This window comes from Periplaneta americana, chromosome 14 (genome assembly GCF_040183065.1).
Source record: "Periplaneta americana isolate PAMFEO1 chromosome 14, P.americana_PAMFEO1_priV1, whole genome shotgun sequence".
NCBI classification, from domain to species: domain Eukaryota; kingdom Metazoa; phylum Arthropoda; class Insecta; order Blattodea; family Blattidae; genus Periplaneta; species Periplaneta americana.
In genome coordinates this window covers 76,795,981-76,811,586 of record NC_091130.1, presented here as the reverse complement: position 1 = coordinate 76,811,586, position 15,606 = coordinate 76,795,981, and the positions used below count along the sequence as shown (strand labels likewise).

The window sequence follows — 15,606 nt, the reverse complement described above, 5'->3', positions numbered from 1 at the left end:
AACTGTAAGTGGGACTGTTACTAAATTGAAATGGTCTATCCAGCTACTTTTTAACCACATAAACGCACTAAAACTTCGAAACTAGCGCCCTACAAAATATTCTACTGACCTAGTGTATGGAAAAATATATTATACAACATAACAGTAAACATGATGCACATTAACTGTATATACTCTATATATAATATATTCAATTAATTCATTTAACAAAATCAGTTCCGTTACGGTGAACAAAACATATATTCTGAGATTATATAATTCATATCTCTTACCATAATTGTCAGTAAAAAATTTGTTTAAGCTAAGAAAATGTTCTTCCTACGTTACATAACGTTATAGGGACACAATTATAATAAGAGCAATTAATATACAAATTAACGATATTTATATTTTATACATTATACAAATAATCCATTTATAAAACAACTATACGCGTTGCAGTGAACGAAAACGTATATTCTGAGGTTATGAAATGCAAATCTTTTACGGACGTTACATAAAATGAGAGAATGTTCTTTCTACGTCACATAACATTACAGGGGCATATTTTTTTTATTTTAGTATGTTATTTTACAACACTTTATCAACATCTTAGGTTATTTAGCGTCTGAATGAGATGAAGATGATAATGCCGGTGAAATGAGTCCGAGGTCCAATACCGAAAGTTACCCAGCTTTTCCTCATATTGGGTTGAGGGAAAACCACGGAGAAAACCTCAACCAGGTAACTTGCGCCGAGCGGGAATCGAACCCGGGCCACCTGGTTTCGCGGCCAGACGCGCTGACCGTTACTCCACAGGTGTGGACACAGGGGCATATTTATAATACATTACATCACAGCACAGATCATCATTCCACATAAATCATAGTATATTTCCATTTCTTATGCTGAAATAGTTATTCTGGCAACAGGAAATCAAATTTGCTCCATTTATCACACATTCCTTCATGACTTAGACACAAGTGAAACTTATTGTTGGGAAGGCTCATGTTATTATGAAAAACTTGGACTTTCAGAGCTGATGAAATCTTAATGGAAACAGCTACTTTTGGTACTCCTGTAAAGCAGTTGTCCTCAATTTTGCATAATAGTACATAATCTCCTTTATCTATAAAAATGAAGGTGGAAATATTTCTGTTGCTCACCTGACTCTTAAATTCTTGATATCCAATTATGTTGTCCCTTTCATTCCATTCTTCGAACTGCTGTTTGTCACGTGCTACGACAGTAGCTAAACGTTGACTGGGGTAGATTTTAAAAAATTGTAGGATATGCTTCCTCTTGGAGTTTCAACTTTAGGCACAGTTATAAATGAATCGTCCGCACATTGAAATTTATCTTCTCTGATAACGAAATCAGAATCAAAATGTTTTATGCAAACCAATGAGTTGTTTGTTGGGGTAAAATGTTCACGATGAATGCTTCTTGTCCACTTATCCCTTAAGTCTTTATCTTTTGGAAACAAAAATACCTGTACAAACGGACTTTCTTTATCGTAATTCGATTTGCAACCTGGGACACTACAGGTTAAGGTTAAGTCTGGTAACGACATGACACTTTCAAGCTTTGTTCTCTATGAAAACAATTTATATTAGTTATAATGTCACAATTCTATTATTATATACTAACTTATAAACCATTCAATGATTATACTAGAGGCAAGTGATACGAGAAACACAATAAACATTCACATGAAGTACGTATACTTTCACAGTTGCGTTAACCACTCAATTGTCCACCATGTTTGTTTACTTCCGCTTACAGTGTCAGGTCCGGTAATATAGGAGGTCCTGCTTGAAGCCGCTGTACTGTCAATATCTTTCTAGTTTTGTGTAGACTGTAAATGGTTCTAAAAACAAACTTGTTTCATTAGGAAGTGTCCAGTTCCGCGTTGTTATGTCTCTATAGTCGTTGTAGTGGTGGAAGATTTAAAACTTTTGTTGTTTCTTGTATCATGTTAAAACTTAAGCCAAGTCATGAAATATTTGTTTAGAATCGTGAAGTTCGTATCAAAATGCACTTTTCCACATTTTCTGTAAAAAAAATCTTAGTCAAATTTCGATGTTAGCGGACGCACTTGTTTGTAGGCGGTTAAATGGATTTTGCAAATGCAGTATGAACCTCACAAGTATTGTACACCTACGATAAGTTCATTTTATCAACTTTAGGATACGGGAGAAGAAAAAATCAGTAGCATTTTTCTTTCATAACTGGTATAGTTACAAACCTCTTAGTTTTACTTTTGGTATAGTGGAACCATAGTATATCTTGGAAATTATAACTTACCGTAATGTGACCCTAATATATGATCATGTTCTTAAAAAAATGCATAAAATCCGAAATCAGTCGTCCCAGGACTTAACAGATAGATCTCACCCTAAGGAATTCAGTAGTGCTATTATCTCAAGATTGACAAATTTGGACTTGTCATACATTACCTCAGAGGTACAGCAATGTTTTCTACCACGCGAAAGAGTACGAGGTTGCCTGTTGTAATATTGTACAAACATTCAAGTTGCAGTCATGAATACGGTCAACATTTGTATGGGTGATGGATTGGTAATCGAGGTCCCGTCGCATGGCCGCCACGTTTGTCGTATCTTAATTCGATAGACTTGTGGACGTGTAAGAAACCTCGTATACGCCACACCTGTCGAAAGAACCGATGATCTCTTTCCACGAATAGTTATTCTTACCAATCTCATTTAATTTACTTATAACCTTCTCTTGCCATTAGCACGTACCGCCAAATATCAGCATAAATTAAACGACTGTTGTAATGTGAAACGTTTATGCGCTTGACATTCAATGAATCTGATCACACTTCCTGTTACTATGGTGACGTTATTAATAAGTACATTACTGTAAGTCTTGGATGATTGAAATTATGACATGCTTAAAGCAAAGTAATTTCGAATCCAGCTAGTCCTGATAGGTAACAAGTGACTGTGGTATCAAAATGCATCATTATGTTCGCACGAAAACGGGTGTGATTAATAAATACGGGCAGTATAAAGACAGAAATAGTTCATTTAAGAAGTCTAGTTCTAAAATACTTAACTATGGTATTTAGTTCCAAGTGAAACCCTGTAATAACGTAATTACTCACTAAAATAATTTGAAACAACTCATTGGCGTCATATTGATGTGTGAAACATTTCGAATAATAAGTATAGGCCTATCAATTGTATTGTTGTCTCAAGACTAGACCACGTGGAACGAGGAAGCAATTTTATATTTACGATTTTTAAGATAAGGCTAGTCTTGTTAAATTGAAATGCGGTGAGAATAAAGGCAGAACTGAAAATAAAATATAACATTTTTATTTAAAATCCAAAACATTCTTACAATATCAATCGTGCTCACAATAACAGACACGAAAAACTTAAACATTTCGATGATCTTCCGTCACTTACTATATTTATGTAGGCCTACTACTTATTCTGGTGACTTTTTGAACCAGACTTTGAAGATGTAAAATGAAATGGGATGAATATAAAATACTAAGTTCCACGTGGCATCTCTCTCAGCGCTGAACCCCTTCCTCTAGCGCTGTCTGTACTGTCAGCTGTAGCTCATTCTGTTATCCAGTAGTGTCTGAATAGTGATTTGGCGTTCATAACAGATATTTCTGAACAGCTGAACAAACTAAACTGCCGATTTCAAGGGCGTGGTAAGAACATAGTTGACGTGTATGACGCGGTGAAATCCTTTTCCATGATGATAAATGTTTAGAAAATGCAATTGAAAGAAAATGAGTTTCATAATTTTTCGTCTCTGAAGTCACTTTCAAATGTTTCTGATTTAAGAATATATAAACACTGCGACATTCTGAAAACATTACTTTCAGAATTTAGAGATAAAAGGTTTTGTGATTTTAAAGAAATGAAAAATGATTTCTCTATATTTGCAAATGAAGAGTCCACTGCAAGAATGATGGATGTCACTTTCTTGTCGAAAATGAACCAAGACTCTCAATGCATAGCTTAAGACATATACAATGTACAGTTTCCCTAGAAAAGGATGAGACGATTGAATATTCCTAAGTCTCAGATGTAAGACACTGCGCATGATCGGAGACCAGAGCACTGATACACAAGATAACGAATATTGAGTTACTTAAATTCAGGCTATTTGGTTTCTTACTAACATCGTTCCGAAATTCACTTCAAAAACTGCAAAAAATATGATAATATTACGTAAATAAAAGATAAATATATACATAAAACATGTAGTTAAATCGACAATGGACCTTCATGACTAGATCGACACTCCGCACAGAAAGGAAAGCTTTCGTGTCGTTTCAATAGCTCAGACGCTAAGACTTCTGAGTCTCGCGTAGAAGAGTGCGAGTTCGATTCCTAGTCTACACAACGATTTTTTTTTGTTTAAATAACTTTGAAATAGCTAAATAACGTTGAAATAGAGTTTTACAAAATCCTCTGATTAAGTGTTAATGATCACAGACAATACAAAATTACAAGTTATAATATTATAAACGTTAATCTAATGAATGCATTTATACATACACACGCATACAATGTAAATGCATATATATTAAAAACTAACAATTAAAATGAAATTTAAAAATATTCCTAAGCCACACAGACAAACTTTTACAAAGGTTTAGAGTCCTTAGATTATGTCATTTGTTGAGTAGTTATTACAATATTTTATTAGTAGCTTTCCCATATGTGTAAAAAAAGCACTCGCACAGTGGCTTTGCATTATTTCATTCTCACCTCTTCAGTTGATTTTAACTATTTTATCTACGTGTTTGCAATAGTGTTTAATTTAATGTTCATTTAATTTTATTCATGTTATGATTGAATGAAAAAGCACTGTTGCAGTTTTTGACTAATTACATATATTAATACTAATTATTAAATGCATCTGTTAAGTGATCAATTGCAGTATCTTTTGCAAAATCTTGAATGTTTAAGTTGTCAATAATATTTCTGTACTATATACTATAAGACATTAAAAGAATTTGCAATAGATTTGGGGTCCTCTAGTTTATAATCACTGGTTTTAATGAAAAAAAAATATTTTCTTTCTTAGAATATCTACAAGTTTAACTTCAATAATATTCCGAATAGCTTTAATTGCATTATCTGAATGTTGTACTTTTCTATTCGAATGTATTCTATTTCCCTCTTTCATAATTTTTGATAAATTACACCGTACTTCTTGTAGTATTTAAGAACATGAGGATCATTACATTGCAACTCATTACATATAGATTCTTCTTTTTAATACATGAGATTTTTAAGTCCCTGCGTTATCTACATGTTTTTATTTTTGAATTTTTTCACAACATTGAGCGGAGAACATCCACTAAAGTGATTCTGAAATTAAAGTGAAAAATACAACACATTTACTCTTAATATCATTAGTACCAGTATCATATACGTTTTTCCAAGATTCATTTTGTATACATAAATGTAAATAGTCACTAGATACAGCATTTAGGACCCTTTTTTAGTTTTTAAATTAATATTTTGAAATTGGTCAGTGACATTGGAAACACTTAGGATTTGTTTATCATGTTCAGACAAGCCATTGATTATAGGTTCTGTCGAATAGGAATTCAGTCTAATTCTGTGTACAAAACTTTTATCAATGGCTGTGCTACTTCAGCTTGTATGCTGGTGGGAAAATGGCTCTACGACTAAGACTTCCAGTTTCAAGGAGTGAATTTAATTTACTTTTACGGAAAAGTTCCGTGAGATAATCTATGTTTATGTCACTACAGATCACAAATTCCATATGAGATTTCTAAAGTCTTTTCTTTACAAATTCAGTGTTGGCTATAAATATTAATAAATAATGTAAGAAATATGAATGATTGTAGTTATAAGTCTGATTTACATTATAAAAGCAAGAAGTTACATTCCGCGGCAACATTCGAACTTTCGATCTTTGGTTTTGTCGTCCAACGCATAAGCACGGACCTATTCAATGCTTATGTTAATAACATAGAATTTAGCTGTAGCAATGTGGTGTCATAACTTGGGATTTGTTTACTTAACGTAATTAGGTTTAATTTGATTAGTTTCGTAACAATAATTGGACTTCTTGTTATATCCTGTTATTTAAATATTTAATTTAGGGTTGATTTATTAACTCTTACTGTGCAAGATGCCCCTTACTTCAATAATTCTATATCACGCTAAATAGTCATTGTCTACACTAAAGTATTATCGTCATCCATCATTTCTCATCGTAATGGCGTACCGACGCGACATGAGACAGCGAATTATAGCTCTAGTTGAGGCTGGATATGGGGCTAGATCTGCTGGCCGTTTGGTCGGTGTTCCTGGAAGTACAGCCGCGAGGGGGTTCATTGTTACAAAATTCAGGGGAGGTCGAAAATCGCCCTATTCCTGGGCGTCCACGGATTTCTTTATTGGAAGAGGTTACTCTCTTATTCGAGACAGTTCGATTGGACCCCTTTCGGACTGCTAACGAAATGAGAGCAGCGTCTAACTTTCCTGGTTCTTCACAGACTGTGATCAGCAGGTTGAGGAACCGCGGTATTAGGAGCAGGAGGGCTGCGCAAATGGAAATATTGGGGGAAGCACAAGCTGTCAACCATCTTGCCTTCGCTACCAAACGAGTGGATTTCGATTGGAGAAATGTATGATGGTATGTGGACAAGATTTTAAGTTAACGGGTCTCTTTTTGTTTTTTACGATTTTTGTTTCAGGAAGAATACTTTTAACTTCCAAGTAAGATTTATTTATTTTTTGACGAGGTTCAGCTCACTTGTAGACAAAAAAATTGGGCATAAATTATTCCATATTTTTCGACAAATTATAGAGTCGAGGAACTCTGAACAAATTAATTATATCTCAATAATAAAAAAAAAAGAGTTTTACCTGGGATCGAACACGAAACATTTCGGTTATACGGTGGAACCGACACGCTACTATATGAGCTACCGAGACAAGACAGTGACAGCACCAGTCCAGAATGCAGATCCGATAGCAGGCATTTGCCATTCGGTACAGAGAAGCAATGCTATTTTGTTACCCGAGCTATGTTGTGAAATCGTGGCCTTAAATGGCTGTCTTCTTCGTGATCCTTATTCTGATCCTTGTCCTTGTTGTGGTCCTTATAACAATTCTTGTTCTATTTGTCATGGTACTTATCGTTATACGTCGATATCGAGTGAACCGCGCTGTAGAACTTTAACTTCCGACAACCAAGAATCGTCTCATTCTTTTTATGGGTAACTGTACATAAAGAGTTAGATGTCATTAACACTGATAGTCATTATCCAGTAATGATCGGAAAATCACAGTTAAACTTTGAGCACTAAGCATTTCAAACTTTCAATTGTTTCTCCTGAAAAATGTATTCCAAATGACATCCATCATTCTTGCAGTGGACTCTTCAAATCCTTTTAACACGCCCATTTTGAAGATACGACCAGACTTACAATTTGAGTTTGCTGATCTCCAAAATGACACCTTCGTGAAAAGCAACCATAAGGACTGTGTTGGTTTAGATGTATTTAAAAATACTGACTCCTCTAAATATCCACGTATTAGTTCATTTTCTGCCACAATTGCAGCTATGTTCGGTTCCACGTATATTTGTGAACATTTTTTTTTCAAAATTAAAAACAAATTAAAATAAAAAAGGAAACGCTTAACAGATGTCAGCCTTCGTGCACAATTGGCAGTGGCTACTTATAATTTTTAGATCTTACCGAATGGAAACATTGTAATCAAAAAATTAAAATAATGCAGATGAAAATAATACAATCCTAGAAAGATATTCATTCCACCGTTCTCTTGTTATTTCTATGTTATGAACACGGAAGATAGTACGGTCACAAATATTGTCTGTATTGTCAGCAGTGGTTCATTCTGTTATCCAGTACTATCTGAATAGTGATTTGGCGTTGATAACAGATATTTCTGAACAGCTGAACAAACTGAACTGTTAACTTCAAGGAACTGCTGTCTAGCTTACTGCGACCGATGCTCATCGCCCTCTGTCTTCACTTTGTGTGTAGTGGGTAGCACTTATGTGGCGTCATGAATTTGTGACATTTTACGAAGCCTGGTATAGAGGTTTCTGACATGCAAGGTATGAGCGATGAGTCATAGAGTGGTGGTAGTAGCAACAGTGTAGACTTGTAGAGTGAGAAAACGTGAGTCACGCGTCAGTAATCTGCCATAACTTAGGAGTGACACATCGTACAGCGTTAGTTTTGGTGTCATTCGATTCAGGATTACAAGCTCTGCTAGAAAAATACCAATTTCTAAACTTTTAGAAAGTACGAATAAAAATAATTTTGAAATAGTTCTGCTCAAAATACTGAAAATGAGACCAGATGAGGGAGAACAGAATAAGGTGCCATTCACCCAGACAGCGTGCCAACGGTAAACAAGACACTCTCTTGGAGATAATAAACTCTTTATCTGCGGGATGCTCATTGTATACTCTACGACAGTGATGTCAAAGCAAGCGAATTTTTCTGACCTTGACGTCGTGCGCGGGCATCAAGCGCCAGGTATGGAAGGAGAAATAAGCAGCCTGTTGGATTAAGGAAACAGTGGTGCACAAACTTCAAACGAAATGTGAAATTTTATGTCGTTATTTTTAATGGCTTCTTTCTGTTTGATATTTTCTATATTGTCTGTAAAACAAAAGTACTAACACCAATTTCTTAACCAGTTGTGTTTTATATGTTAATAACATAATAAAGAGTTAAGAAAGAATATTCACATAAATTCCATAATAGTACAACTATATTGTACTAAATGGATGAAACACATCATTCATAAAGAAAGTGATATCCCAAGAAAAAAAAAGAGATTAAGTATGACATGCTAAGTTGGAATTGATATTGATGGTATATTTAGCCTTATAAAAGTAATAAATAAACTAATCAAAACAATATTATAGTAAAAAGCAAAGTTACCTAGGTACTGTATATGTTTCAAGTGTAACTAATATTCCATAACAAAACTCTTATCACATTATGCTTTTAAGGTGATATTAGTGAGCAACATCCTATCATCAGTATATTAAGTTATTTTCTCGAAATCTGCCGAAGGTATGGAGCTGACATTTTTACAACACATGAGCACATGTCTTTGTTTATGATGTAACAGTAGTTTCTTTGTTAATTGACTTCCTTACAAACATTTTCCATGAGAATATTTTCAAAATTTGTAATATACTATCTTCAGTAATACGTTTTTACTGTATATTAGATTTACGAAAACATTGTTTCAGTAACTGTAAGGCTACTAAATAAATAGGCCTATATCTGAATATTTCACTTTTCTATAAAAAATGTTGAGAAAATATTCCTTTTGAATAAAAAAACAAACTTGTAAAAAATGAGCATTAAAATTAAAACTTACTTCCTTATAATGCATTTTACACTCCTCAGACAAATCTAAAAATTAACATGGATACAGTTTTAATAAGTTCTCTTCCCTTTATTCATTAAATCAGTGCTGACTATCCCTGTATATAGCTCGACCAAGCGACATATAGTACCTCTTTCGTCTGTCTCTTCCCTTTCCGTTGTAAAGCGCTCAGGCTCTCCTGAGCTCTTAAGCGCGCGCTTGCTCTACGACATTCAAGATCTTCCCGAGGCTAAAAACAGAATTTAGAAGTACGAGTGATTCTCATCGGCGACTACAACTTGGCCATTAGCAAAGATTCGATCCTACTTCAAAGTTCAGTGCAATCTACAGTAAGGTCTGTCAATTTTGTGCCTCTACACTCTCTGCTTCATGTTTATACTTGGTATTTATCAGAAATCTCAACCTTAACTGTATGTCATAATTTTTTACTTGTTATATCATAAACCCATCTTAGGCAATGTAGCTTGTCAAAATACTGCCTCATTTTATCTCAGTGATCATCTTGGACATATGCTACGTGGAAACATTGCGGTTATGTCAACGTTCACAACCACTGATTTCTTTTGTTTCCGAAACTCAAACAGAAAATGAGGGCATTCGAGAGAAATAATGATGTGATAAAAGCAGTGAATAAATAACTGGTCCCAATAAAACATTTCTGAAATTTATTTGAAGGGAATAAGAAACTTCTGGGTCGTGCCAGTAAGTGTACTAAATTAATGGGATATTATGTTGAAAAATAAAAGGGTATAAAGGAGCAATACCTTATGGTTTTTATATATGGTGGGTTAAAATGTCATTAACTCTCTTCGTACGCAATAGAAAATACACTCAACTTAAGTTTATAACTCTATCTCGCAGAGGAAGCCATCCTTAGCGTTACAGGGATAATCTGCAAGTAAAAGGCTCTGGTGTAAGAGCCCACAGTTTTCACTCTTGCCGCCAGATCCTTCCCCGCCACCCCAATTCACATATCCAGTAGATTCCAGTGTGTCGTCTGAAATGAAGATATGATAGTTGTTAGAGTATTCCTCGGCATGTCTCTTGGAATTTGCTACGTCAGATTTTATTTCTCGTCAACTTCTATATTACAGTATATGAATTGACAACTTATTTTTTTTTAAATTTATTATTTATTTATTTATTTTATTTATGTAATATGACGGAGTTAAGGTAATCAGGCCTTCTCTACAATACCACCAGAATACAAATAGGATGTACAAAGAACCAAATGCAGAGAAAAGAAGTAAATAAGCAATAGAAATAAAATTACAAATACAAATACAAAAACCACAAATGCAAAAATGCAAAATGAGGGGAGTAAAAAAACATACAAGTAGAAAAATGAAATCACAATGGGCACAAAAAGTACTAATGCAATATATTGACTGCCTAATATATTAATGATTAAAGAAAATGACTAAATATCTAGAAATGAGTAACTGATTGTACAAATATCACAGAAACAAAACAGTAACAATTTAGAAACATATTCAATAAGTTAAAATATTCACTGTACTGCATTATACTCTATGCAGTAAGAAGATGTTTTGTTTTTGAATGCAGTTAAATTCCAACAGTCTCTGATTTCACTGAGTAGGGCATTCCACAAGCGCGATAGCGAGATTGTGTATGATAATGAATACGATGATGTCTTATGTGTTGGTATGGCTAGTATGCGGATATTTTGCGTTCGTGTGTAGAGACTGTGGTACGATGATAAGTAACTGAAGCGGGAGGCAAGGTAGGTAGGTGTAGAGTTGTGAAGGACTTGGAAAAGGAGACAAGGGAATGAAAATTTCTACGTTCATTAAGTCGTGGCCGGTTTAGAGTTTGGAAGGTTGGGGTAATGTGGTCAGCGCGACGGACATCGCAGACGAAGCGAACACAAGAATTATGAACACGTTGTAATCTTTGCGACTGATTGACATTGAGGTCAGTCAGTAGAAATTCACAATAATCGAAGTGGGGCATTACTAGTGTTTCAATTAGTATTTTTTTTAGTGATAGCGGGAGAAATTTTCGAATGTTGTTTAAGAAATGTATTATGGAAATCACTTTTTTGATAGCCCTTTCAACTATAACAGGACTAGCCAGAAGTGATGATAGGGTGTAGGAGGAAATGTTCTCTCTGATTTAAAGTTCTAAAAACTTAAAATTGTTTAGTCGACACGTTAAAAAAAGGTTATATATCTTGGACAGACGGCCCGTTTCGACGTGGTGTTGCGTCTTCATCAGTGTCCCACGAACTGCTGTTGATCTTGAATTCTGCCATTTGCATTCGTCAGTTGTAGGGGTGGGGGTGTGTTGCTCTTATGGTGGGGGTTGTTTGTGTGTTATGTATCATGATATCGAACAATGTGTGGGCATTGAACTGTAATTGTGTATGTATTGTATGTTTATATATTTCGTATTGTTCTAAGATGTTTAACTGTGAACTTTTTGGTGTGATGTGTAGAATTTCCAAATCTGTTTCTGTATTATTGTAGTCATGACTATTGTTGATAATATGTTGTGCGTAATTTGATGTGATGTAGGGATTGGTTATAGCTTTAATATGTTCATTATATCTTGTTTGAAAGGATCTTCCTGTCTGTCCTAGGCCTATGTAAAAATGTGGGCAACTATTGCATTTTAGTTTGTAAACGCCAGTTGAATTAAATTTATTTGAATGTTTGATGTGATTATTTAGATATTTCTGTGTTGTGTTATTTGTTTTATATGCTATCTTGTATTTTAGTTTTCTGAATGAAGTTGCAATTTTGTAAGTATTGATATTGTGATATGTTAATGTTATGTATTTATTCTCACGCGGTGTTTGTGTTAGTTTGTTATGTTTTTAGTGTGTCTATCATGTTATGGTTATATCCATTGTCTTGTGCTATATATTTTATTGTGTTTAGTTCTTCAGTGTAGTTGTCATTGTTCACTGGTATGTTGATTAATGTGTATCATTGTACGGAAAGCTGCATGTTTATGTTGTATGGGATGGTTTGATGAATTGTGTATGTGTGTTGTGTTTGTGGTGGGTTTCCTGTATATTTTGAATTCGTGTCTGTTATTTGTTTTGGTTATGGTGATGTCTAAGAAGACAGAATCAATGAATTAAAGTTGTAGTCTAATCGTTGATTGTGGTTTGCCGGTAGATCTAGGACTAGATCGGCGACGTTTTCTTTTTAGTTTCTGTCAACGAACGGAAATCATAAGGCAAAATACTAAAACTACTGTTGGTTATGAAAGAGTAAACGACGTTTGCGCGTAATAAACGGTGATAGAACGAAGTCACAAGTAGCGAGACACGGCCATTACTGTAGCGTGTGGTCCAGACGGGCGTGTTTGCGCAGAGTATATAAAACCGCATACAAAATACAGACCGAAACTTGTGGCAACACCGGCCGATGGCGGTGACTAGTGGCTTCGTTTGCGCCCGGCCTAAGGTATGTCGCTCAAGATCACGCGGTTACAGTTCAAATCATACTAGCATAGACCTACTTACTGAAAATGGTGACGAATTTTCCTTCATCATAGAGGTCATGGAATCCTATCCATATCCAGTCGGTGTGAACGCCGCCTGCAATGTTGGAATTCTTATCTAATATTGGCTTCACGGATTTCACTTCCTTCTCGGAGTTGATGACCATCAGGTGGGCTCCCTCCTCTTCGCAGATCATCTTCGCACCGTGCCAGGTATTGACGTCTGTGTGCAACTTGTAGTAACCCTGCCCGGGTACCAGTTCGTACCCCAAGACAGTAGGGACTTTCGGAGATTTTGATTGCGTAATCATAGTTGTAGATGGCGCTGTTAAATTTGAACAGAAAATCACAGGATGTTGCAATTATTGCAAACGACGGTACCTAAGTTATCAAACCTATAAGGGAAGCCGGGGGAATATGGGCACCTTAGTACTATTTCGGAAGCAATATCTCTCGGTTTTTTCTAATAATTAATTTTACGGCTGGGGCATGTTTCTTAACAATTTAGCTATATTATGTAAGAATCCTGAGTGCTTACTCCTAAACGTATGCAAGTAAAACTGGAAAATGCAAGTTAATGTGTTTTATCCATATTCCCCCGAGTGTGGGGGTAAAATGGGCGTTAATGATATGAATCACAGTCAACTGAAAGAAGTGAAAAAATACTTAAATTCTTGAAAATATAACTGTATTAACTATATTATATATTGTATATGAAATTTGTGATGGTTATTGCGTAACGCCATTGGCAGATGATGTGACTCTTTGGCGATGAATGACGTTTGGAGATTCTAATACATTTGAATCAGTGGAAGGAATTGTGTGAATTGTAGGTTTGTCATCTGATGCTGCAGTGCCAATGTAAGCATAATCAGGAATGACACTCATGTGCAGTGGAAAAGGGCCTGAAGCTCAGAAGGGATTTACAGCCAGACATACATTGACACATCTGTTCCATGCTTCTTTGACAATGAAAGCAAACTCGACCTTCGTAAAAGGTCTCCTGTGTTGCCTGAAGAAAGCTGTAGCACCACTGTTGTAAGCTTTCGTCAGAGGACCAAATAGACCCCTATCTGCTGATTGCAGCCAGGCTGTGGTGTGTGGAGGAACACAAAACATGCATAATCGGTTTTCTACTGCAAAGTTAAGACTGTCAGGACTACAACTATGTGAATCATGTCCATCTACTAACAAAATTGCAGCTGCATGCTTACTGATGTTGAAATAAGTAACGAAGTTCTTGATTATTGAGAAAAATATACGAGGTGTGATAATCAAATTCCGAGATTTTATCTGGGAAGGGATCACGTGATTGACACGCGTGCGTAGCTGTGACACTAGACGACCTTGAAGAGACACAACACAAAGTTTCGAAGCGCTATCTTCATTGAGACCTGTGTTACACAAGGTTTTGTTAGCATGTGCATCCGCGCATTTGCGAAATCATGATGGAATCGAAACTGGAACAGAGAGTCAACGTCAAATTCTTTGGGAATATCGACAACCGTAACCCATGGAATATTGAAGCAAACCTACTGGAATGAAGCAGTGAGACAGGCAAGGTGTTTTAAGTGGCATTCGCGTTTCAGAAATGGTAGAACATCGCTGAAAGACGACGAGAGGCCAGATCGAATACACATGTGCAACACGGCCGAAAATGTCGAAAAAATTCGACAAATTGTGCATAAAGGTCCTCACGTCCATTTTGAATATGAATGACCAAAACTCTGGACAAACAAATGGATGCTCCATGACGATACTGAGCCAGCTCACAGAGCTCTCGCAACACTCCAGTTTTGCACCCATAATAAGATCCTCGTCATTCCTAACCCACGTATTCACCAGATTTGGCCACCTGCGACCTTTTTTTGTTTCCGAAGATGATATTCAAGCTAAAGGGTCACCGTTTTGTTACTGTGGAGGAGATCCAACGCCAATCGCAGAAGGTGCTTGACAGGCTTCAAGAACGCAACTTCCAGGAGGCATTCCAAAAATGCAGACACATTGAGATTAGTGTATAGCTACCCAAGTGGACTACCTTGAAGGGGATGGCAGCCAAATTTAATGAGGTAATTTTATTTTCACTTATGGGACAGGTCTCGGAATTTAATGATCACACCTCGTACCTCCGTTAATGTAGGCAGACTGCCCATTGAAGTACATCTTATTGACAGCAGGCAGCATTATTGTCCTTACTCCTTTTATAATGATACTTGGAGGAAAGTAGTTCCCTGCTGCATTGAAGCAGGCCACAAGGGAAATGGTTTCTCCCTTTTCTTTAGGGTAAATGCAATTGCACCACTGTGTTCTTTGGGTGCAATGACAGCTTTCGTTCTTATAATCATTTGTAGGCCATTTTCATCAAGACTGAAGAATCATTTTTATGAAGTGTAATGCTTGCCCATATTCCCCTGCACATTAGCGCCCATATTAACCCGACATATAGGATTTACTTTCAACAGTTGGCACTACCGTAAACTATTTACAAAACAATGTCTGACGCAATAGAACGGCAGTTCAAGATGTGTATTCTGTATGTATACTATTAGATTTAAACTATTTTCTAAAGTTCATGTGTAATCTATTGCATGTAACATATCTAAAATAACTATTGTGAAATTTTAGTAGGCACTTTCCAATAATGTGGCCTCCGCGATCTCCAGATTTCAATCCGGCCGACTTTTGGTTGTGGGGTTACCTTAAATAACGAGTTTTCCTGGCACATCCAACAACCCTA

At 35.8% G+C, this 15,606-nt stretch overlaps 1 protein-coding gene across 1 annotated transcript in view; it reads right to left on the bottom strand.

Moving 5' to 3' along the window:
- Positions 1-3,301: 3,301 nt before the first annotated feature.
- LOC138713471 (hemolymph lipopolysaccharide-binding protein-like) overlaps positions 3,302-15,606 on the bottom strand; it is a 35,730-nt gene continuing 23,425 nt past the window's right edge. The window contains exons 3-4 of the mRNA XM_069845597.1: positions 12,892-13,194; positions 3,302-10,392 (exon numbers count right to left, since the gene is read on the bottom strand). Coding sequence (XP_069701698.1) covers positions 10,238-10,392; positions 12,892-13,194 — 458 coding nt within the window. The 3' untranslated portion in view covers positions 3,302-10,237. The remainder of the gene's footprint in view (positions 10,393-12,891; positions 13,195-15,606) is intronic.